The sequence below is a fragment of the Populus alba genome, chromosome 14 (assembly GCF_005239225.2).
Source record: "Populus alba chromosome 14, ASM523922v2, whole genome shotgun sequence".
NCBI classification, from domain to species: Eukaryota; Viridiplantae; Streptophyta; class Magnoliopsida; order Malpighiales; family Salicaceae; genus Populus; species Populus alba.
The window spans coordinates 3,333,100-3,355,830 of NC_133297.1; the positions used below are offsets into that span (position 1 = coordinate 3,333,100).

The window sequence follows — 22,731 nt, forward strand, 5'->3', positions numbered from 1 at the left end:
GTTCATGAAAAATGTAAAATAAGCTGAGCAGGAGCATGTCCCCCCTCTCTCTCCGCAATTCAGACAAGACAAGATCCCTTTTACCCTTCCCGTCTATTTTAAGCTCGCACCATGCAAATAAATTTGAGAAACCTTTTTCCTTCATGCGGATCCATTTTTTCACTCGAGTTTTTTAAAAAATAATGGTCAGACTTGAATCAAAATATGCAATTTATATTTGAGTATTAATCGAATCAGACAAGCATATATTTGAAATAAACAGTTTAAGATAAGGTGATTTATTTATTTAGCTTCTCATCAAATTATGTCGGGCGGGTCTCGGTAAACACAACCGGATAATCTCCAATTGTAAAGCATTTGAGCCCAAATTCCATCTGATCAAAGCCCACTCGGCTGCCTCTCCCATCATACACAGGAAAGTGGAAACTGGAAGGGGAACCTTATAGGCTGAGTATCTAATGTCCCACTGGCTGTAATTTCCGTGCTTCGACTACGACCAAACGAATCAAATGCAAGAATGAAACATGACATTACAAGAAATCAAAATTTGCTAGACAGAAATGAGGCACGTCTACAAATTGGATCCGTTAATATAATGCACCAGGAACAAAGTTCCACTCAACCCAGTTCAACTAGAGACTCTGAGATTGGGAAAATGAATCGAATAAGGGGAAAACTAGAAAACAAGAACCAAAAAGAATAATTACAGTATGTTAACATAGTCCTATTTAAGAATAAGAATTATACAGCAGAAAACCCTTTACAAAGTTCACATGGAAGCCAGAAGCTCTCTCATTTCTGACACTGAAGGGATGCTCTCGTTGGGATAGATCTTTGCAACGAGTTGTGCAAAACTTTCATACTTGTCCAAGAACTCTTTCTGTCAAATTAAGATGAAAGTAGTTCTATTAACTATATGGCTTTATTAGCAGATTACTGATTGAGACGCAAAACACAATTCATTATTTCATCAGAAGATGAATCCGAGCACAAACTGTATGCAATAAGAACAAAATATGATTCCCTTGGCCAGCATCAACAAGTTCCATAATGAGGAAGGTTTTTTCGGGCAAGGAAAGGAAATAGTACCACTTGCATTCCCCTGTTTGGATGTGCAAGGGAAAGCGAGCAAATGAGAAGGGAATGCGAGAGTTAATAAATATAAGATCAATTGCTGAACTACAAAAGTATTCTTAATGAGGGGGCTGTAATTACTATGTAATTTCAAACTGAGGGTATTTGTTTCATTTAAGAATCTTAACAAACCTCAACACCCAAAGGGAAAGATGGATGGATGACAATTTCTATTATTTGTGGGTTTTCTATCCTCCAAAGTGCTTACCCTCCCTTCATCAAGAATGAAAATCGAATAAAGGTTGGGGGTTCTTAACCCACCTTTCCCGTCCATTACCCCCAAAAACTCTCAAGAACAAACTACGTAAGTTGAGTTTCCATTTGTAGGTTACTACATGCTTTGCTCATAACTCAAATTCTTTGTTGATCAAGAACTTTCCAATGATCAAACACCCATTACTTGCTCCACTAGATGACTTTCAAGAAACATTAAAGACCAAATCCTCAAATTAAGCAAGTGAATTACCTTGCACTTATCCCACAGAGAAGGTAATAGTTCTTCTGAAGTTAAGTTCTTCTGTAACCTCTTATACATTGCACTGATAGACTTGTCAACCTGTGGCAGAAAAACAATGTTATCACAACACTAGATTCGGGACCAGACTCCAGAAACAAATCAGATTATAGTGGATGCGTTAACTTACCCCAGATAAACTAGATTTTAACATCTTTCGGAGATCCATTTTTGACAATCCAAGCTGGAATGGGATCTAAAAGGAAAAAAATAAAAGGCAAAGACATTGAGCATTTTAACAGTTTGAGCTGAAACTCGTAACTCTTAATCCATTGACAGTGATGTGGTAGTATGGCTTCTAGCAGTTCTTTGCTGGAACCATGTTAGCATCAGCTGTATCCATATAACTGGCAAACTTCTTGCCAAAATCAATTAGATCTTAAGAGCTGAGCATGCAACACTGCAATTCTTGTGATAACCAGCAGAGGCTTGCAGAACTCAAAAACAACATTTTGAGTATAGCCACAGGTTGCCCAGCAAGCAAGGCCAGGGAGAAAAGATGTAAAAAAGACATGTTTTTGTTCTATTTATCATTGTTTTGATGACTGAATTAGTATCTTCCATCTTATGCAAATCATGGCAACAAAAAGAAAAGAAAGAAAGGAAAAGGAGGTATAATGCAATATCATATCTTTCATAGAAGTTCATAACAAACTCTGGGAAGCTAATATGATGGGGTGTGCTGTATGACATTTGATCACCACAAACTAACCTCTTCTGGTGTTATGGTGTACATCAAATCCTCAATCTTGCGAGCAAACTGGAAAAGTTTCTCAAATTGCTGCAGAAACCAAACTTGATGAGGACAAGCACCATCCAAAAGTTAAGGCAAAAATCATTTAAATTTCTGCAAACATTAGAAACCAGAAAGACAAAACTGGAATAAAGACTGGCAAAAAGAGACCAGGAATACGATTGCTTACATAGAAAATAATCATGCTGATATGACGTGTACAAGCTTGTTCATAAGCTTCGCTTGCCTGGTGATAGAATTTGGCTAAAGTTGGCACAACATTGGCTAGGTCATACAAGCTGCATGCAACTGTTTCTAATGAGCAGGCTTGATGATGAAGGGGAAAAATCTTTTTTCTGAATCAAGATTTTTCACAAAAAGAGGAAAGTCTACAAAATAAGAGAGAGAGAGAGAGATGTACCTATTTTGAAATGCTGCATAGTTTTCCAAAAGGAAGACATCCGCATATTTTGGATCTGTTTGTGCAATTTTCTCCAAAGTCACAAACATAATACTAACCTGTCAAATAACATCCACATTGTAAATTTCATTTCAACTTGTACTTAAAAGAGGGGGGGAATAAGAAACAACACCACACTGTCTGATTCTCTTTTTTAAAAAAGAAAAGAAAACACAAAGAAACGCTTAAGAAAAGACTACTCACAAATTTTGTGTATGCCTGATCAACCAAATCCCTAGATTGTCCCTGGATATACTGCTCCATACGAGTTGCAAGAGTTGCAAATCTGTGCAAGACAAGGTTACATCATTTTTATGATAAAAATAAAAGTTCAATCAATGTTACATATCATAGCACGCAATGTAAACAAACTGCAAAATCATTGCAAAGATCCAAGTATTGTTAGTTTAAAATACAGCTCCTGCTGTTAATCGTAAACCTAAGCAGCCACGCACATCCATCTTGAACTCAGTAAATTATGTAAGTCAATTATAGTCACAGGCAAGAGTTAAGAGTAGCAATTAGTTCCTGAATACAATAGCAGTGAGCATAACACACTTAAAGAGTTCACAGCAAATCACCAAGTGAAATAAGTATCATAAAAGTTGGCTACTTTGATCATTTCGCAGCAAATGTTAGCTAGATGGTCCATATCTGTTAGAATACACATTTATAATTAATTAGTTCTTGTGGCATATAATATTCTTGTATCTTAATTTGACAGACTGAAAAGATGCAAGTTCACCCTGAACATGAAACCCATCCATCAGATCCAAATTACCTTGGGATGTAGGATAAAACCCCTGTCTGCCTCACATTACGCTCATTTCTTTCAATTTGGTGACAAGCTTCATCAACAAACTGCAATATAGATATCAAGGTAAACAAGCTATTAAAGAAGCTTGGAATGTGCATGGATATCACTTGTTTTAAGTTGAATGTTAAGCACGTACACGACTGAATTGCATAGAAATTCTTGACTCTAGGTCACCAAGCAAGAGACGCACAAATCCTGCAGCATCAGCTTTCTGACCAGAGAGATAGCGCTCTGTAATCCCATGCATTGATATGCAGCGCAGAGGATCTATCTTGTATGCCCAATCAACCACAGCATAAAAATCATCCTAAAAATCCATGACCCTCCACAAATCAGCACTCGGAGGTTATAATAGTATTTAAAATTAAGCAATGAATCACTCAGCAATACCTACTGCTAGTAGGCAATATAATAGCCATAAAAAGAGGGGTGAAGATGCTGAGAAGCACCAACCAACAACAAGAAAAGTTTAAACATGGCATACATACATTCATTCAAAAAATAAAAAAGTGCACATGCATATGCAAGGGCATCTCTCTTTATGTATGTAAGGTGCATGTAAGAATGCATACACACATATAAGGAACGATGCAAAGTATACATTACTTGGATTCCATTAAGCAAATCCTGAAGAGATTCATTTAGTGCTGCCAGATCTGCAGAATTTTTACCTACAAAATCAAGTAAATTATCACTGTTTAACTTCTAGAAGTGACAGAGCTTTCATGGCAAACTTCTATACATATTTGAAGTGGGATGAATACAGATCTAAGAGGTGTTACCAGCTTTGCCATCATTCTCATCAATGTCCATAATACCCAAATCATCATCATCATCGTCATCAGCATCATTGTAATTCCCACCTTTATTTCCATTAACCACACCTCCTGGGGGAACAAGTGCAGGAACCTCGAAGCACATGAAGTGTGCAAAAAAAGAACTCTGCAGTTTGAATTGCAAAGCAATAAATCATTCATGGAAGAGGCAACAACATTAATGATTTCCAACATATGTATGCAGATATTGTAACCTCATCTACAAGGAGTGGGATGAATATTGTCAGCATTTTTGCATAAGCTTCAGAAACTGAAGATGTATCTGCATTATGTGCACTTTGACTCGAGCCTGTAGAAGCTTCCAGCCAGACAGTTGGATTTCTTGATGCTTTTGTACTGGCACGAAGCTCATTAGCAAATTCACGAGCCTGCATATGAATGAGATAGCTCTTAAAATGGTATATTTGAAATACCATAAATGCAGCAAAAAAAAACCCGAATAAACTAAATGAAAATGGCACCACTAAACCCAAATAAATTCATAAACAATTAAGTAAAAACTAAATGTTTAGTCAATAAAAAGATGTGGCTTGACCTCCCGGCGAAGAAGCAGGTTCAGGGAGCTACAATATGCTTTCCTCAAAGGACCCAAGCAATTCTTATCGAGACTCTGGCGACAGAAACAGGGAAATGTTAGTAAAGAGCAACTTTGAGAGAGAGAGAGAGAGAACACAAGTAAGCTTATGAGATTTATTGCAAAAGGTTTGTCATGAACCTTTAAATGCTGTAGAAGGCGAGCATATGTCCTGCATTTGTACCTTAAGTCAGCATGATCAGGCCTCTTCAACTGTCCACGCTGTTTCATGCAAAGCACACAAGCAAATGTTAGAATTCCGAGACCCAATAATAATCTTTGTGATCTGTATAAAAAGATCAGAAAGGTGAAAAATACTTGTGAAAAATAACTCTTGTCGCTTATCATGAAATCCACCAAACTTGCGAAGTAGTTTCTCAAGAACTCAGAAGCTCTCCTGACAAATGTAGTTTTTAATTTTTCAAGTTCTGTCCGCTTTTCTTTAACCTGTAATAATATCATCCACTATTTTAGAAAAAGACAGTACACAAAATGTGCTCACATTAACAAATAACTCTGTTATCTAGCTCCATCCTAAAATCTGAATTCAAAAGAATGTCAAAAATTACTACCCACCAGACAAGGGTCCTTCAATTTGTGTTCTTGGAATCATTTTGGAAATCATAAAGCATAGTGCATCACATCATTAACAATAGGAGAGAGAATGGCCATGCATGTGTTGTGAGTAATTCAGATAACTTTTACACAGATGACTAATCAGCAAAAAAAAGCTCGTGCATCTAGATGCATAGCCAATTCTCTTACATAATCTTCTAAACAACCTAGTTAATCATTTTGTTGGTAGAAAAAATCAGGGAGAAGAAAGTGGCTCAGAGCATACAGCACACATATTTGCATAGATTGGATCCAAATTAGGCACTTGAAGACCACGTAAAGCACCAGTCAACCACTCACATGCTTCAATGTTTTGAAGCATGCGTTCCTCATCAAACGAACCCCCTGTTAGACAAGCTGCATACTACAACCAACAGAACATGATTAGAGGATAGCAAATTTTGAATGTATTGCCACTAAAAGTGATATCAAAGTGATGAACAACATACTTCAGAAGGGACACGCAGTCGTTCAAGAAGCTTATCGAGTTCTTCAATGAGTGATACGTTATTTACAGACTGCATCTCCAACTTGTTATTGCGGGTTTCTATCTGGATTCATAAAATGGATAATCATGCAGCAGCAGAGAAAGATGTAGGGCATACGTTTGAATATATGCATAGATCCAAAACATGTGTCTTGCTAGGTAATTTCAGATATTTTTTGAAGCAGACATATGAAAGTAACAAAACCATTAACATGCAAGTTGAACAATCTCTCCTCATAGCATGCACATTTTCCTAGAAAACTGACATGGTATAATAAAAACAGGGGGGGTACCATAGAAACCCTACTTGGGCAGACTTTCATGTAAGCATACACTTACCGACTCAATGTCTTCTCTCATATGTCTAAGTTTCACATTGAAGATGCCTAGCCATTCATCCATGTCATCAACACAATTTGTTGCTGCCTCAAGCCCTTGCAACACCTGAAAGGACAAGCAATCAATTTACAAGAGCAAGAGCTGTCACTATGACACAGCTCCACAGGCTGTGGCAAAGCACATCACAGACTAATGAAAAAGCTTAATCTTCAAAAAGTTAACCAGGATAAAATTTCACTAAGTATAATACAGACCAAGAGTGAAAGGGAAAAAGACTCTGCAAGAGAGAAACAACAATAAACTCATACACAAAATTAAGTCTTTGTCGACATACCTCTTCTACTAAAGGTTCACTTTCTAAAATGGCATGCACATTTGCAGCTTCCAGGGCAAGCAGCTCACGCTTCAACCTTTCTGAAAATGCCTCTGCTTCACCAATACCCATTACATAACTGCATTTCATTGTATACTTGAAATCATCAGGTAGATTAAAAAAAAAAAAAAAAACAAAAGGTGACACAAAAGAGTTACTATTGTTTGCCATTATTTCCATAAAGGAGATCTATTTCATACCAGGAAAAACAATCATATTTGGCATAAAGAAAAACTAAAAATAAAAAAGCACAAACAGACTTTCACAGAACCTACACATGCTAACCTTGAACAAGAATACTATTTTGGTTGTGTTACGGGATCTAAGAGGATATTCATTAAAAAAATTTGAGATGGCATTTGATATCAACACGAACAGAAGTCATATAAATGCAGGTCATAACCAGAGTGGGCCATTTATTGCACGGTAACGAGCACTTTCTGATGTAAATTAAGTTTTGAGTTTTTTAAATTAAAATATGGAAAATTTTCAAGCCAATGAAACACTTGGGATAGATCCACTCCCCATCTACTGAAACTTTGGAGGGTGAAACTGCAGACAGTAAATGATGGGTGAGTTAAAGGATGTTTGCTATTTAAGTCAGAAATCAAGGCTACTCGATAAAAATATTCAAAAATCTAGACCAAAAACATGTTGTTCATGTTCCTTTCCCTCCTTTTGCTAAAACCTTTCACAGTATAGTGCTTTTCGGTCAAAAATATGTGTCAACTCTCTACCTGACTGAAAAGCTTTGGAATAAAGAAAGGAAAGACTTACGTGCCAAGAAGAGCCTCCATGTCCTCTTCCTCAGCTTGAGAGACCAGTTCTCTTTCAACAGACACTTTCAAGTCACTTTCTGTAACTGTAGCTTCAACAGGCCCTCCTCCATCTTGCTGATTCATTTGCTTGGGAACGGTGGGTGTATTTTCCTTTTTTCAAGTATTAAATCAAAAGTAAGTTTGAGAACAAAGGCATGCATCATGATCTAAGATAACCAATCATTTCTAAGTTTGAGAGCAACATGCACTTCAATTCAATCTCACCAATAACATCCAAAATGTGAAATATTTCCATGCCAATTTGATTATACATTATTGTATTCAGAACACAGTGTCTAGAAAGTTGCTGCAACAGCAAAATAACTAGCAGCACAACTGATTCAACAGGCAAGAAAATCAAAAAGTTCCCTTTGAGTAGGTTAATCATAAACTACGATAGAACACTGTAATACTTAAAAGATGGAGAAGAAACCAATCATCACTCTTAAAACAAATAAAGAGAGAGGTAGAAAATCATCATTCACACCTTAGCCCAAAGTGCCATTTCCACAACATCTATGCCAACAACTTTTGGAAGACGTCCAAGTACATCCTTACAGATGTTTAGGATGCAAAATAAAAGGCGGTTCCTTCAACAAAAAAAATAAGAAAGAAAATGAAAGCACCAGCCAGTTAGTAAAATAAATTCATAAAAAATCAGTATTAAACAGAAAAAATCTTGAATTGTTTTCATTAAGGGTGTGTTTAGTAATGTATTTTTGTAAAAGTGCTTTTCAGCAGAAAAGGCATCTAATTAATCCATTTTGGGATGCTTTTTTATAGTTTTGACATCCTCATATCACAATCATCCAAACGCACCCAAAAAAGCACTAATTTTTTCAGCCCCAAACTGACTTTGAATAGCACTTTCAAGAGCGGTGCAGCCACACTACCAAACAAGCACTAAGAAAAGAAGCTGAAAATGAAGTGGAGTTTCCAACCCCGCTCACCTATCATCAACATTGCGCATAGTCCACTGTGGCGGAGCAACACTCTGGCTTCTGAGGTTATCAAATCCCTGTGAGAAGTTCAGTCAGAAATATAAAAAATAAAAAGTTCCCCATTTCCTCCCAAAGTCCTTCCTTAATGCAGCAAGTCAGTAAACAACAACCCCATGTAAGAATGCTGAACCATTACCAGGGTAAACGTGCATCCGCTGGGATCATTAGCTATAACCTCAACTTTCGAAAGATGCTTGAGTTTGTATAACTTTGCCGGCTGCATAATTAAGTCAAAACACAAGCTTGAGACATGTATCTATAACCTTTTGAATCAAAATCAGTAAGATATCATATACAACATCTAAAATAGCTTTCCTTTTTTATATACAAATTAAATTTATTTTCCTTCCCAACCATTTACAGCCCATTATTTCTTTTTCAAAACCACATATTGATAACCTAAGCTTTGCTTCGTTCGTTGTGGATAAGACATGTAGATAATATTTACTATAATAACAAAAAAAAGAACAGACATATCTCCATAAAAGTAAACATTATTCACCTCGAGGACTCCTCCATTTGAATATTTTAATACTCGAAGAAAGGCTTTCGTCCTCTGACCCTTAGATTTTGCTGCAAAAAAAATGCTTTCAATTGAAAAGAAATTAATGAATGATGTGAAAATGAGAGAAAGGGGGGTCGGGTTTGGCGTACTGGAGAGAGCGAGAACCCTAGGTTTGGCCATGTGACGGCCTAATTTGCCAGATTTGCCCCAGATCCCTTGGCTCTTGGCGACACGGATCGACAATACGATCTTCTGTTTTGTGCCTTCAATTGCTGCTTCGCAGGCTCTCCTGAGCTCCTCGTCGTCTGCGCTCGATTTCGCCATTTCTCCTCCTCTTTGATTTTTCTTTCTTTTAGTTGATTAGAAAGAGAGGGAGAGGGAGATCAGCATGCGCGTCAATTTGCGGATGTTGTTTTCTACCTTTCTTTTCTTTTGTTTCTCTTCTCTGGTTAATAATTAACTTTGTTTTTAATGATTTGCTTATTCTCTCTCATGGACCATTTTCTCTACTGTTATGGGTCCCATAACCAAGTTTTTGTGGGCATGGTTTCCCCCCGTAGTTTCGACAACCGTTCCGGATCACTGCTCAGATGGGTTTCCCTGGAAACTTGGTTCAATTTATTTATTTTTATTTTATATGAAAGAAAAGTAAAAATGACATTGTCTTAAAAAATTGACATTATATTAAAAAATTGGCATTATATCTAAACCCTATCATCACTACAAATATAATCTCCTTACCGTTAAATTTGGAACCCCTCCACAAAATCCATATAACTCTAAGTTTATATGCCACTACATCTATGTATTCAATAATTTTACAAGGACCATAAATATCAAAAAATCAAAAACAACTACTAGATAAAAATAAGAACAAAAATAATGACAATAACTAGTGTCTGTTTGAATTTGAAAGAATCAAAACAAGGCATGATCATTAAAAGAATTGGAATTACAAAGCTATATTAAATGAGTCGTTTCATTTATTAATCCACACACACTATTATATTATGTTATTTTCAATTAGTAGAATTAGTTAAGTTGTCTTTCCACGTATTCACCGAAGCATAAATCATGTAATGTCAGGTATTCTCTTGGCTTATATGTAATAGAAATGCCAGAGGGAAAAGGCATGGAAAAAAAATGAATTAACTAATTTTGTCATCTTTTTCATTCTCTTATTCTATTTTAATCTATATGTTCTATTATGTTTTTCTTCCCTTATAAATTTCTTGATTTTTGGTCTAGAAACTATATTGCTTAATCAGCTGCAACACTACTTTACTAGATTCCTTCTTGGTTGGAGATTATTCCATTAAACTTGCAACAAGAGCTACAGTGAGAATACGCAAGAGTTATAGCAAACTAGGGCTCAAGACATTTTCTGACTTGTTCTTTTAGCAAATCAGGCATTCCCTTATATATTATCTCACATGATTTTATTGTTTATTCCAATAAAAAAGACTACCTACCCTCTTTGTTGTGACTGTAGCTCTGAAATGTCCTCTAACAGTCAAGTTATGGTACATTGCCACCAGTTTGTTTTGTAAATCCTCATTATTACCCATAATAATTTTGTCTTTCTTGATGAAGTGATTGTCATCCACTTGTAATGTGGGTGTGTTGTAGGGTCATGTTATAAGTCCCTTATAATAGCTTGAATAAACCAATTATTTGCCCATGACTCCCTGATTTGCTTTATGATACTGGTGGTTATAATAGATATTGCCATAATAAATACCTCACCACTTAAATTCCTAAACAATGCATCAGTTGTAGCATTGTCTTTTCCCTTCTTATATTTAATATCAAAATCAAATCTTAGTAACTTAGCTAACTGAAAGTGTTGAAAGGAAAAAATTATCGTATGTTTTAGGATGTATTTGAAGTTGACTTGATCAGTTCTGATTGTAAAGTGCATTCCTTGATGATATTGTTTCCATTTGGCTGTTACATATAGTATGACCATCACCTCCCTCTTATAAGCAGATAACACTTGTTGTCATGGTCTTAAAGACTTGCTGATAAAATAATATGGCAGCCCTCCTAAATTAGAATAACCTCGAAACTAGTTCTTGAGGCATCAATCTCTATGATGAAAGGCTTATTGAGGTTAGGTGGTGCCAGTATAGGAGGCTAGGTCATGTATTTTTTTAAGAGTTTGAAAACCTTTATTGCTTCCTCATTCCAATTGAATGCTTCCTTCTTGAGTAATTGTGTTGGTGGTTTGCAAATAGTGTTATATCCCTTCACAAACCTTTTGTAGTAGCTTGAGAGCCCTAAAATTCTCTTAGCTACTTAAAATTATTTGGTGAAGGCCATTCCTTTAGTTTTTGGATTTTTTTGTGGGACTTTAGATATTTTTTTTAGTGATTATATGCCCTAGGTATGTTATTTGGTAGCTACCAAAACACATTTACTTTCCTTTACCATCAGTCCATAATGCTCTAGAAATGCAAACAACACCTTCAAATGCTTTAGATGTTCCTTCATTGACTTACAATATATCATAATATTATCAAAGAGCACCAATACAAACCTCCTGGGATATGGCTCGAATATATTGTTCATTAGACTTTGGAATGTTGCTGGTGAATTAAATAACCCAAATGGTATAACCAAAAACTCACAATGGCCATTATAAGTTCAAAATGTAATTTTAAATGCATTTTAGGGGCCCATTCTAATATGGTGGTTCAAGATCTTAAATTTATCTTATAAAAAACAGTAGCCCCCGTCAACTCTTCAAGCAATTCATCTACCAAAGGAATTGGAAATTTGTCCTTAATAATGAGTTGATTGAGAGCTCTATAGTCCACACATAATCTTAAGGATTTGTCTTTCTTATTTACCATAATTACTGGTGATGCAAAAAGGTTGTTATTAGGTCTAATGATTCCCGCTTCCAATATTTTTTAAATCATTTTCTCTAGGACATCTTTCTACAAGCCTGAATTCCTATAAGGCCTCAAATTGATAGGTTGTAAACCCTTTTTTAGTTGCATTAAATGATTTTGGGCTCTCTATAAGGGCAACCTTTTTGGCTCATTAAATACATTTTGATGTTTCATTAGCAATTCCTCCAAGGTAGGATCCTTTTCCATCTTAGAAATAAGTATAGTTTTAAAACTCAGCCCGACTTGGCAGGTCGACCCAGGACCCAGCTGACCCGACGAGTTGACCCGATAACCTAGTTGACTCAGTCAAAAACTCGGTTGCAACTTGTTGATTATTTTTTATTCTTTTTACCAAAATAACATCGTTTTGATTTATAAAAAAAAAAAATATGGTTGACCCAGGTGACCTGGGCCTAGAGCCGAGTTAACCACTAGGATAGGTTTAAAAACACTGGAAATAAGAGTAGTAGACATGAGTTATACATAACTTTCCTTCCCTACCACAATCTTTGTACTGCATAAATTAATTTCTACCAACTGAGAAGAGTTAGTCAGCAATCCATTAAGTTTCTCTAGCCTAATAGTTTGCAAATTAGCAACTTCTGAACCTTACAACAACACCTTTTAACCCTGCCAATAAAAAGGCATCCATAATTCTTTGTAGTTGAATATAATGTCTTGTAGAAAAGCCAACCACTGAACCTTTAATACCATATCACTATTATTCAAATCGACCACAAATACATCTGCTATGAAATTCACCCCTTATATTTTCCACTTGAAATTCCAGCACGTAGTTGTATTACTCATAGTTTATCCATTAATAGTTTTAACTGTGAGAGGCTTAATGCTGGTGAGATTACAATGTAAACTCTCAGCAACCATTATATTAATAAAATTATAGGTCTTGCATAAGTCCACTACTATGGATAATAAGTGTTTATTAATTATATCAGTTACCTTTAAGGTATGAAACCCACCATACCCTCTAAAGTATTTGGGGTCTGTGTCTATTTTATCATACCCTCATCATCACTTTCCTCATCATTAATGATGCAAAGTAAGTAAAGTCTTTTGTTTTTACATATATTCCTTGGTACAAATCTCCTGTCACGCCAAAAACAAAGACCTTTATATCTTTTGTCTTCTAGTTCCTTACTCATTAAGAGTTTGATAGGTTTGTCACTGAGTTTTTGCGTATATCCAGGGATAGGTGTAGGTAGCAGCCCAACTTGTTAAGGTCTTTAAGGGTTAGGAATAAAGGGTAGAGGAATTTTAAAAGGGTTTTGTGGTGAATTAATTTTGGTTTGAGTGTTTGGTGTTATAATATGAGGGAGGTGTTTGGTAGACCATGGATAATCATGTTTGTATGATATGGTGTTATCTTATAGTCTAGATAAATTGTATGTTTGTTTTAAGGATTTAGGCTCAAACATTCTTACTGGATCTTTTAGTTCAATCTCCAATCCCCTAGTAAAAAAAACAAGTGCTTGTCTTTTATTGATATCTATCCTATTTCATAAAAACATCAAATTATTGTATATAAGTCTATAGGTTGTCTGAATGTCTCAGCTCTATGAGTTTTTTTTTTAAAAAAGTTCCTTTTGTCCATCAAATCTAGCACATAATACCTCTACATACTCCTTCCATGTTACTTTCCGACTACCAAACTTCTCATGTAGTTTTGGTGCCAATATATGGCCATACCATCTAAGTAATAGAAGATTAACTTGAGTTTCTCTGATTCTTCAATCTCTTCTAGATCAAAATATTGATTACACATATATAACCACTTATGAACCTCCACTCCATCAAAACTAAGAAAATCAAGTCTAGGTTTGTATGTCTTAAGTGAACTTGCCCCCTTTTACTAGATAAGTAAGGTATTGCCATTAAAGTTCTAACATGAGCTGCTTATTTATCTCTGGCAACATTAGTCTCCCTTGTGGGCATTTGTAGATTTTAGCGAAGAGTTGTTTGTTGATAAACCAATCCACTAATAAGTTCTTTGAGTTTATCAATCTTAGCTTCATAGTTGGTCCTAGTAGTTTCCAACATATGATTATAAGTCCTCAGCATCTTCATCAATTATTTATAATTTTATGCTTGATCTTTATTGACAGCTTCCAGTGAGCTTTCTAGTTTTTTTCAGGTTCGATGTTCTAGTATTAAGAGCCATAGTATTAGGTTAAAGATCAATTACTCTTATACCACTTACTGCAAGTTTAATGGAATGATCTCCAACCATGAAGGAATCCAGTAGAGTAGTGTTGCGGGTGATTATGCAATACGGTTTCTAAGCCATAAATCAATAGATTTGAAAGGGAAAAGGAACATAATAAAACAACATAAATTAGAATAAAGCAAGAGGAATGAGAAAAGAGAAGGGAGAAGATGACAAAATTGGTTAATTCATCATTTTTTCATGCCTTTTCCCTCTAACATTGTTTTTACATATAAGCTAAGAAATATCAGACATCACATAATTTATGCCTTAATAGACACGTGGAAAGATAACTTAACTAATTATACTAATAGGAAATAACATAATAAAATGGTATGTATGGGTGAATAAATGAAACAATTCATTTAGTGTATTTTTGTAATTCCAATTCTTCCAACGATCACATGGTGTATTTTGATTCTTTTAAATTCAAAAGATCATTAGTCATTGCCATTGCTTCCCTTCTCATTTTCACCAGGTTGCAATTCTTGATCTTTTGGTGTATGTGATAAGGTCATTGTCAAATTTAGTTATACTTTAAATCCAGTCCAAAACAGGCTCCGAGTTATGGATTTTTCATGTTAACCAATCTAATCAGACTATGTCGGATTTAATAGCAATGCTTGTAAGTTGGGTTTAGGTGTGATTCGTTTTATTAAATCTGGTTTTGTGTTTTTCTCTTTTGGGGCAGCCTATATTTTTTTTATTGGACAAGCCTACGCTATCATGACCCTAGATGACTGAACCAATAATGCTCGGACGCTATGTTTGGCTTCAAGCCATGGATCCTTTTTAGATATTTTTGATGAGATATCACATGAATTTGCTTTCTTCCTTACCATATTAAGTCCAAATTAGGACGGTGAAGGAGGTAAAATTTTGTCATGGATTTACAGGTGCAAAAATGAATGATTTCCAGTTAAAACTCAATAAAGGATTTAGGTTTGACATATGAAAGATAACATATAATATGTAACTAGTCAATCTCAATATCTGTAACTAGTCAATCTTACACATACAAATGAATTTGAAAGGAAATTATGGAAACTTAGTTAAATTAATATTTTCTCTTAAGAAAAAATAATAATGAATGTTAAGTATTGTCTTGAAAATATGAAAATTATCAACAATAATTATTTTTGCATTTCCCTCATGTATTAGATGCTTTTAGGTTTAACTTGTCAATTAGTTAAATAAAAAGCTTCAGCTTTAATTTCAAGCACTTGAAAAATACTCTTATTATATATCTATCATATATATGAGATTATTTATCTCATGCTTATAGAATTGAGATCCTCTAAAAAGTGATTACATTTGACTTGTTAGAATAGTTTTCTAACCATCATTAATATATCATACTCGAGTCACAGGTTAGCTGAATTGACCAATATTGAACCAGGCTCTAACTTTTTTAAAAGAAAAAAAGCTCGAGACAATGTCATTTTGGTAAAAAAAAAAATGTTATTTAATTGACTCATCCTAAGCCAAGCTTTAAATCAACAAGTTATCTGCCAAAGTCAGATGATATAACATTGATTTTCTTGACTTCGCCTCATCCCATAATTATATAAGATCAATTTGGAAATCTAAGTTGATGTTTAACATGGTAAGTTTCATCCACATTAGTAGGTTATGGATCAGTTTGTGCAAAAACAACAAGGCCACAAGCAAATATAAGTGACCTAATTCCAGCAATCACAGTGAGTTCTTCTTTTATGTGCTACATGTTTGGCCTAAATATTGAGGTTGCTTGAGTAATCATTTGTATCAAATGTGAGATGGATAACTTTGAAGCCTAAATGTGCAAAATATTCTATCAAAATTATAAAGCCTTAAGCTTTTCATATGACCTGATAAAGTGTTTCCATAGACCCCTTCATAAACATGTGATGAAAGATGAATGCCTCATAATCAGATCTTACCGTTGGTTGAACATTAAAGCTTGAAATTTGAGGTTGCTAAATGTATAATGATAAGGGCAACTAAGGCTTAGAGTTCTTATTTGATTGGTTTTTATGGGAAATTGGTGAGAGCAAAGCCAAAAGAATGACTGTTAATATTGCTAAAGAAACTGCAATCCTACACTGTATCATGTACCAATCGATCTAACTCTTTGAAATGTGTTAGCCTAGCCTTGAATGTCCTTCTTGAGAGGATTTGTTTAATGCATTCCTTGTTCGAAGGATGTAGCTCTTTATCACAAAATGTTTCAGCCACCTAATACACATTTGTAGGCCTTCTCATAACCCAACATACGATGTGTCAAGTTGAGAGTTGTAAGCTTACCAACTCCATTAGTGAGTTAACTAGTACGTTACATGCACTAGTCTTTAAATAAAAAGAGTAAATACTATCAATCCTAATTCTAATTTATTGTTAAATTAATATTACTTTAAACATACTATCATTTTATTCAAGGCACAAGAAAAATTATATTTATCATGTCAAAACAATATTTTCTTTGCATTAAAAACCTTATCTTGAAGCATCTTTGACATATAAAAAATATTGAACTTGTTTTAAAGGTTGAAAATCTAAATAATTAAAAAAGAGAAAAGATGTAAAAATCATCATGGAACTAGATTATAACCATGCCCCCAAACTCCAAGTTATAAAATGACAATATCTAATGTCTATCATTTTTTGTCATTATTGTTATCTTAAACACATATTTTGACAATTGAGTACCTCAAATAAAGACCAAATCCAAACAACATATTTGCATGAGTAACTCCTCTCCTTTTTCCAGGCTTAAGATTGGTTATGAGCTATGTGGTATGCAACATAAAACGGAGTTGCATGTATAAAACATGCAGAAGAGGTCCTTGTATGCCCATAGAAAAAATAAATACACCAAAGCATAAATTGCTCTAAATTTGATTAAATAGTTACACAAACACAAATTTTTTTTTCTAAGAAGGCCATCAAAACCTCAATAATAAACGATTTTAGGATTTCCCTCTAAGAGCCTGTTTATGAATATAATAGAAATTACTTTTCAAAGTGTTTTTCATTTAAAAATACATCAAAATAATATATTTTTCATGATTTGTTTTTAATTTTTGACATCAGTACATAAAAAAACACTAAAAAATATTAATTAATTTTTTTTCAAAAATAAAGACTAAAAATTTGAAAAAATATATGCTTCAATCATACTCTCAAACAATGCCTTCGAACAACACTTTGACTGTATTTATAACACTTTAAAAGTAGAAAATTGTTTGCTTTAAAAAAAATCAACAAAATTACAAGATGAATAGCTTTTTAAAAGCACCATTACAAGACTTGACTTGACCCAATCGGCTGATAAAATAACCAAGTTAAGTTATAAAAAAAACATTTGATAAAAAAATAATGTTATTTTTTTTTTTTAATCAAAGTTTAAGAGTCAACCTAGTTATCTTAATATATATTTGATACTGTAGTAACTTTTATAGACACATATAAAATAATATGTATATTAATTAATCAAAAAATTTCAAATTAATAGTTGAATGCTTGAAATAAAATACACACCACACCACGTAAACAAATAAACCTTACAACCTGAGTCAAGTTAATTTTTTTTTTTACTATACTTAAAAGCCTAAAAATACAACTCGTATGAAATACAAGAGAATTAGGAAAAGCAGAGACAAATACTCTTTGTTTTTACGGTGGCATATATTTTTTTAAAAAAATTAAGTTTTTTTTTAATTTTAAATTCAAATTTTTTTTATTTTTATATTATTTTAATGAGTTGATATTAAAAATAAAATTTAAAAAATAAAAAATAAAATTTTAATATATTTTAAAAAATATTCATCACCGTGTATTATATTAAGTGTTTGAAAGTGTGGTAGAGTTGTTTTTTCAAGTGTTTTTCATTTCCAAAACACCTTACAATAATATATTTTTTATTTTTAAAAAATTATTTTTGATATCAATATATTAAAATGATCTAAAAATATATTAAATTTAAAGTAATTTATTTTTAATTCTTTAAAAATATTTTTCGAAACGCTAATTCCAAACACTAAGGGCTTGTTTGAAATTGTTGTAAGGGGTGTAATTTAAAGTACTTTTTAAATAGAAATTCATTAAAATAATTTTTTTCTAATTTTTAAAAATTATATTTAATACTAGTATATTAAAATGATTTAAAATTATATAAAAAATTATTTTTAATTAAATAATAATAATTTAAAATTTTAAGAATTGGGTTACCAAACAGGCACTAAATCCGTACTTCAGGTTGCGAAAGAGACTGAAAACCCACAAGAAAAGAACTCTTCATTTTCTGACACTAAAAAGTAAAAACATGTAAAGAAACACCTTGAACCGTTGATTATCTCTTTTTTTTTATGAATGAAAACGTCTGATTCTGTTCTGGGTTTTCTTTAAAATTTGCAAAGACTCCAGCTCTTTGTGTGTTTGTATATTTGTCTCTTAAATATGGCTTCTGGGTCACATTCACAAGGTGTTGAAGAAGGTGTTTCTGATAAAAGTATAAAGGAAAAGGTTTGGTCTTTAAAATCAGCTTTCATGTCTCAGCATTTTGCGGAGATTGAAGGACTTTTGTTGGCCATGAAAGAAGAAATGGAAATTGAGAAGAAGTCGTTGAAGAAAGAGAAGGAATCGATGGAAGAAAAGGCTCGGAGTGAGAGATCGGAGAGATTGAAAGCTGAGATTGAGCTGAAGGAGTGTAAAAGAGAGTGTTTGCAGTTGAAGAAAGAGAAAGGAGGGTTTAACGAGTTATTGAGCATTAGTGGAGAGGATAAGAGGATAATAAGAGAGCTCAGAGAGGAAATTTGTGAGTTGAAGTGTGCGAAATTGAAGGTAGAGACTGAAGTTGATGCGTACAAGAGTAAGTTCCAGGAGCTGGAGATGAGGGTTTTCCTTTTAGAGAAGGATTTGATGTCGTTGATTCCCGAGGAGCCTGTAAATAATGTTAGGGTTTCTAGGGGGGTTGTGGAAGAGAAGGTTGTTCTGAATGAGAATGTTGTCACTGTGAAAACTGAGGTGGTTTGCTGTGATTCCAATGATAGTATTGCTGTTGAGGCAAATGGTGATCCTAGGTCTCACTCACCAGAGAGCAGAAACGGTGATGTGGGGGGCCCAGGTTCGGTTTCCGGCGAGGGTTCGGGTTTGGGAGAGAGGGCTATGATGGAAAATGGAAACGGCAGTGACAGGGTTGGTAATGTGAAAGCTGAGACGATTGATGTTGATAATCATGAGAACATGGTTTTAGGGGCAAGTGGAGGTTCTGGGAGCAACTTGCCGGAGAATGGAGACGGAAACATTGGTGCTTCAGGTATCGCTATGATCCTTGTGTTTTTATTGTTATCTGTATCTGTTAATTTGATTATATTTGTTTATATTCGTTTGCTCATGTTTTGGTCAGAGAACTATAAGAATACATGAGTTAAGTTGATTATGCTTGCTTTAGTTTTTCACTCATATTTTGTTTAGAGAATGCGTGGTCCGTAATATTCAGTGTACTGTTTCTGTCATATGTGATTTCAGAACTCTATTGAATTTAAATTTCTCCGTGCGTCTCCACTGAAGTTCTTTGTCAAAAGAAACTATGCTGCAAAATCCTTTGTAGTCCAAGAAAATTCTTGTTCATCTCTGACTCCCGTGAGCAAATGAACTTTAAAAGAACTGTGGACCTTAAAGAGACGGAGAATAAGTGAAGTGGATTAAACCATCTCAATCTCATCTGAAAAAATATCTTTCAAACTACTCAGAACATTAACATCAGGGAACTAATCAAACAACCTGTATATCTACCAGGATTACCAATAACTCATGACAACCTCATACAAACTTAAATGCACAAGCAATTACACTAGGCAGACTACTAAACTGACTAGTATATGTGTGATACTACCTACTGGGTATCAGGGGCACATCAAATTATGGAATGGTCTAGTGCTGCGTGGGGTATTAAGGGTATCATCTGCCACTTGAACTGGAGAGCATTTCTACAAGATGATATCACATGATTACAATTAGTAATGTTATGTTTATGACAACCAGATATTGATATTGCATTTTTTTCTTGCCAGGTGGATGTACACGTCAATCGCAAGACGTTATAGAGATTAATGACAGTGATGATGACTCTTCTTCGAGTGCAACTTTGAGTGGAAAAAAATTGACGAAGCAAGGATATCAGCATGAAGCAGATTTAGGTCTGGAAGATGTCAACAATGAGACCAAATTGCTCAAAAGAAAACGAACCTCCCCTTCAAATTCTAAGGATGATAGTGGTGGTATCAAAGAGCCCAGGGCAAAAAAATGCCAAGTGTTGATTCAAGGCCCTGAAAGTGTTCCTGTCAATTATTGTGCAGCAACAACTATGTTTTCTGGAAGTGATGACAGAAGAAATATTTTTAATCAATCAAGGCAAGCTCCAACAATTTTGAGACAATATGAGGAGGAAATTAGGGTTGGACAGAATTCCCAAATACAGCAGAGGGAGCTTGTTTTGGATGGTTCTGATGGTGAGCAGAGTTCCAGCTCCTCCGACTCTGATGATTTTGATTTTCCAACTGACTCTATGGCAATAAAACCAACACAAGCAAATAGAATCCATAAAAAGTGGAAATCTGAAGCAGACATGGTTGCTACTCTAGAGAAAGATGAAGAACTACGTTTAAGGGCTGTTTGTGCTCTGTTTGGACAGCAGGCTGCTGTGCAGAAATCATCGAACTTCACGTCAACTTTCCAAAATCAAGGATTTGACAAGGTTGATGCAACCAGGTATGGCAAATTTTGCACATTGTTCTGTCTTTATGTGCCACTGGGATTATATGATTGATGGGTTTTGAGAATCATTTTCTATAATGAGGATTATTTGACCCTGCTCTGTTGTGTCGCAGCATTTCTTTCAGTGATGAACTACACATTCGTTCTCAGGAGTTTCTCTATGTTCTGAAGCAATTAATTTTGTAAAATAATAGAAGCAAACTGACACAGGAAAGGCTTGGACAGATATGCATGTATGCCATTATATTTTTCTGTTCTGGTCTGTGCCTTGTAGTATTGTAAATTAGAGAGAGAAGGAATTGGGGTTTTTGGATTGAAATTTGAGTTGAATGTAGAAGTGCAGGCATAAATTGGGTGTTACTTTAGCAGGAGCAAGAAAGAGAGTGGAAAAGAATATGATGCTAGTCCTTGTAAGAACCCCACATGCATAAGTAATTGTATTGATCAACTTGCTATAATCAGCTGGTTCGTTTTAAAATTCAGGTGGTCTGTTTGACAAATGGATGAGTTAGTATTTTTCTCAATAACCCTAGAAGAAGAATAAAATCTGCCACTAGTTGTACTCTTGAGTAACTGCTCTATCTTGGTTTGTGATCATTATTTACGACTCCTGCACCGGTATTATAACTTCTCTCTGGAAATAACATCTTTCTCTGCTTTTCTATTTTAACTTTCCACTTGTTGCTTGTTACCATTGTTCTCAATAACAGGCTTTGCCATGCCTTACACTTTTCTCCAGGGGTACTGCTTTGTTTGAGTTTCTCACCAATGGGGATCCCCAAGGGAAGCTGAAGAAATCAACTATGGAGTTGCTTGCAGATGACCCAGGAGGCTTCCGTGATTGCAAGAGACTGACCATCAAGTATTCCAAGCAATTATTTGAGATGTGGCAGGTGAAAGGGGATCCTCTTTTCTTCAAATGAATAGCAAGTGCTGTTATCAGAAGTTCACCGTGATGGTAGCTGCTAATCCAGTGACCTAGAAGGATTGGTTTAATTTGTACGAAAGCTGCTTAATTGTGTTTATTTGGTAATTTAAGGAAAGTTTACCTGTAAGAATGTCGACGGGTCTTTCGTGAGGGACCGAACATATAAATGCTAAGAGGCCTAACTAATTAATCTTGGCATTAAGACCAGAAGTAACTTGAGGCATTTACAGTCTGGTGTGCATAACTATACGTTTTACCAGCTACAATTAACAGTGCTTTAGGTATGACTGGATCCCTCTGCATGTCGGTCAGTCTTGAGATATTGAAAGGAGTGGGAATACAAAAGATGGAGTGCTGATGTTTATATGGATCTTATTTTGCTAATGAATCTTGAAGTTATTATAGTAATGCCCAGTACTTGGTAATCAAGCTTAGTTACATGGATGTCTTGTACTCAAGTTTGAAATTATTTCGCTGATGAATCTTGAAGTCATTATAGTACTGTTGCTCTTCGTTTTTTCTTTTTAGCCTTTTTAAAAATCATTTTAAAACTAAGTTCATGTTTTTGTTGGGTATTTAAAGAGATTATTATATATTAATGCATTGTTTCTACTTTCACATACAAATAAGATCTGTCATGATGATTACTCATGGATTATCAGTGTCTTTTGTTCAATCAATTTTTTGTTAATATGAAATATACATGTATAAATTACAAAT

The 22,731-nt window shown here is 34.5% G+C and overlaps 2 protein-coding genes across 4 annotated transcripts; one reads left to right on the forward strand and one right to left on the reverse strand.

The window, feature by feature from the left end:
* Positions 1-530: 530 nt before the first annotated feature.
* On the reverse strand, positions 531-9,756 carry LOC118034152 (exocyst complex component SEC3A). Of its 2 annotated transcripts, XM_035039366.2 has the most exons (25): positions 9,356-9,747; positions 9,204-9,274; positions 8,838-8,918; positions 8,651-8,718; positions 8,188-8,290; positions 7,660-7,811; positions 6,844-6,961; positions 6,510-6,614; positions 6,133-6,234; positions 5,910-6,047; positions 5,387-5,515; positions 5,210-5,290; positions 5,030-5,104; positions 4,689-4,862; positions 4,441-4,600; positions 4,265-4,329; positions 3,795-3,965; positions 3,623-3,702; positions 3,046-3,127; positions 2,803-2,900; positions 2,572-2,680; positions 2,361-2,429; positions 1,779-1,844; positions 1,601-1,690; positions 531-880 (listed from the first exon to the last, which is right to left on the reverse strand). In XM_035039366.2, exons 1-25 carry the CDS (start codon positions 9,528-9,530, stop codon positions 770-772), a joined length of 2,673 nt encoding a protein of 890 aa, XP_034895257.1. In that variant the 5' UTR covers positions 9,531-9,747; the 3' UTR covers positions 531-769. The 2 variants fall into 2 exon arrangements, 1 of the variants encoding a protein (XP_034895257.1); XR_004684988.2 differs by lacking the exons at positions 531-880; positions 1,601-1,690; positions 1,779-1,844 and having other exon boundaries at positions 2,389-2,429; positions 2,572-2,690; positions 9,356-9,756.
* An 8,843-nt stretch (positions 9,757-18,599) lies between these two features.
* On the forward strand, positions 18,600-22,419 carry LOC118034151 (uncharacterized). Of its 2 annotated transcripts, XM_073404668.1 has the most exons (4): positions 18,600-19,623; positions 20,381-21,077; positions 21,197-21,316; positions 21,823-21,960. In XM_073404668.1, the coding sequence occupies exons 1-3, from the start codon at positions 18,765-18,767 to the stop codon at positions 21,267-21,269; spliced, it is 1,629 nt and encodes a 542-aa protein (XP_073260769.1). In that variant the 5' UTR covers positions 18,600-18,764; the 3' UTR covers positions 21,270-21,316; positions 21,823-21,960. The 2 variants fall into 2 exon arrangements, with proteins under 2 accessions (XP_073260769.1, XP_034895256.1); XM_035039365.2 differs by lacking the exon at positions 21,197-21,316 and having other exon boundaries at positions 18,604-19,623; positions 21,823-22,419.
* Positions 22,420-22,731: the final 312 nt, after the last annotated feature.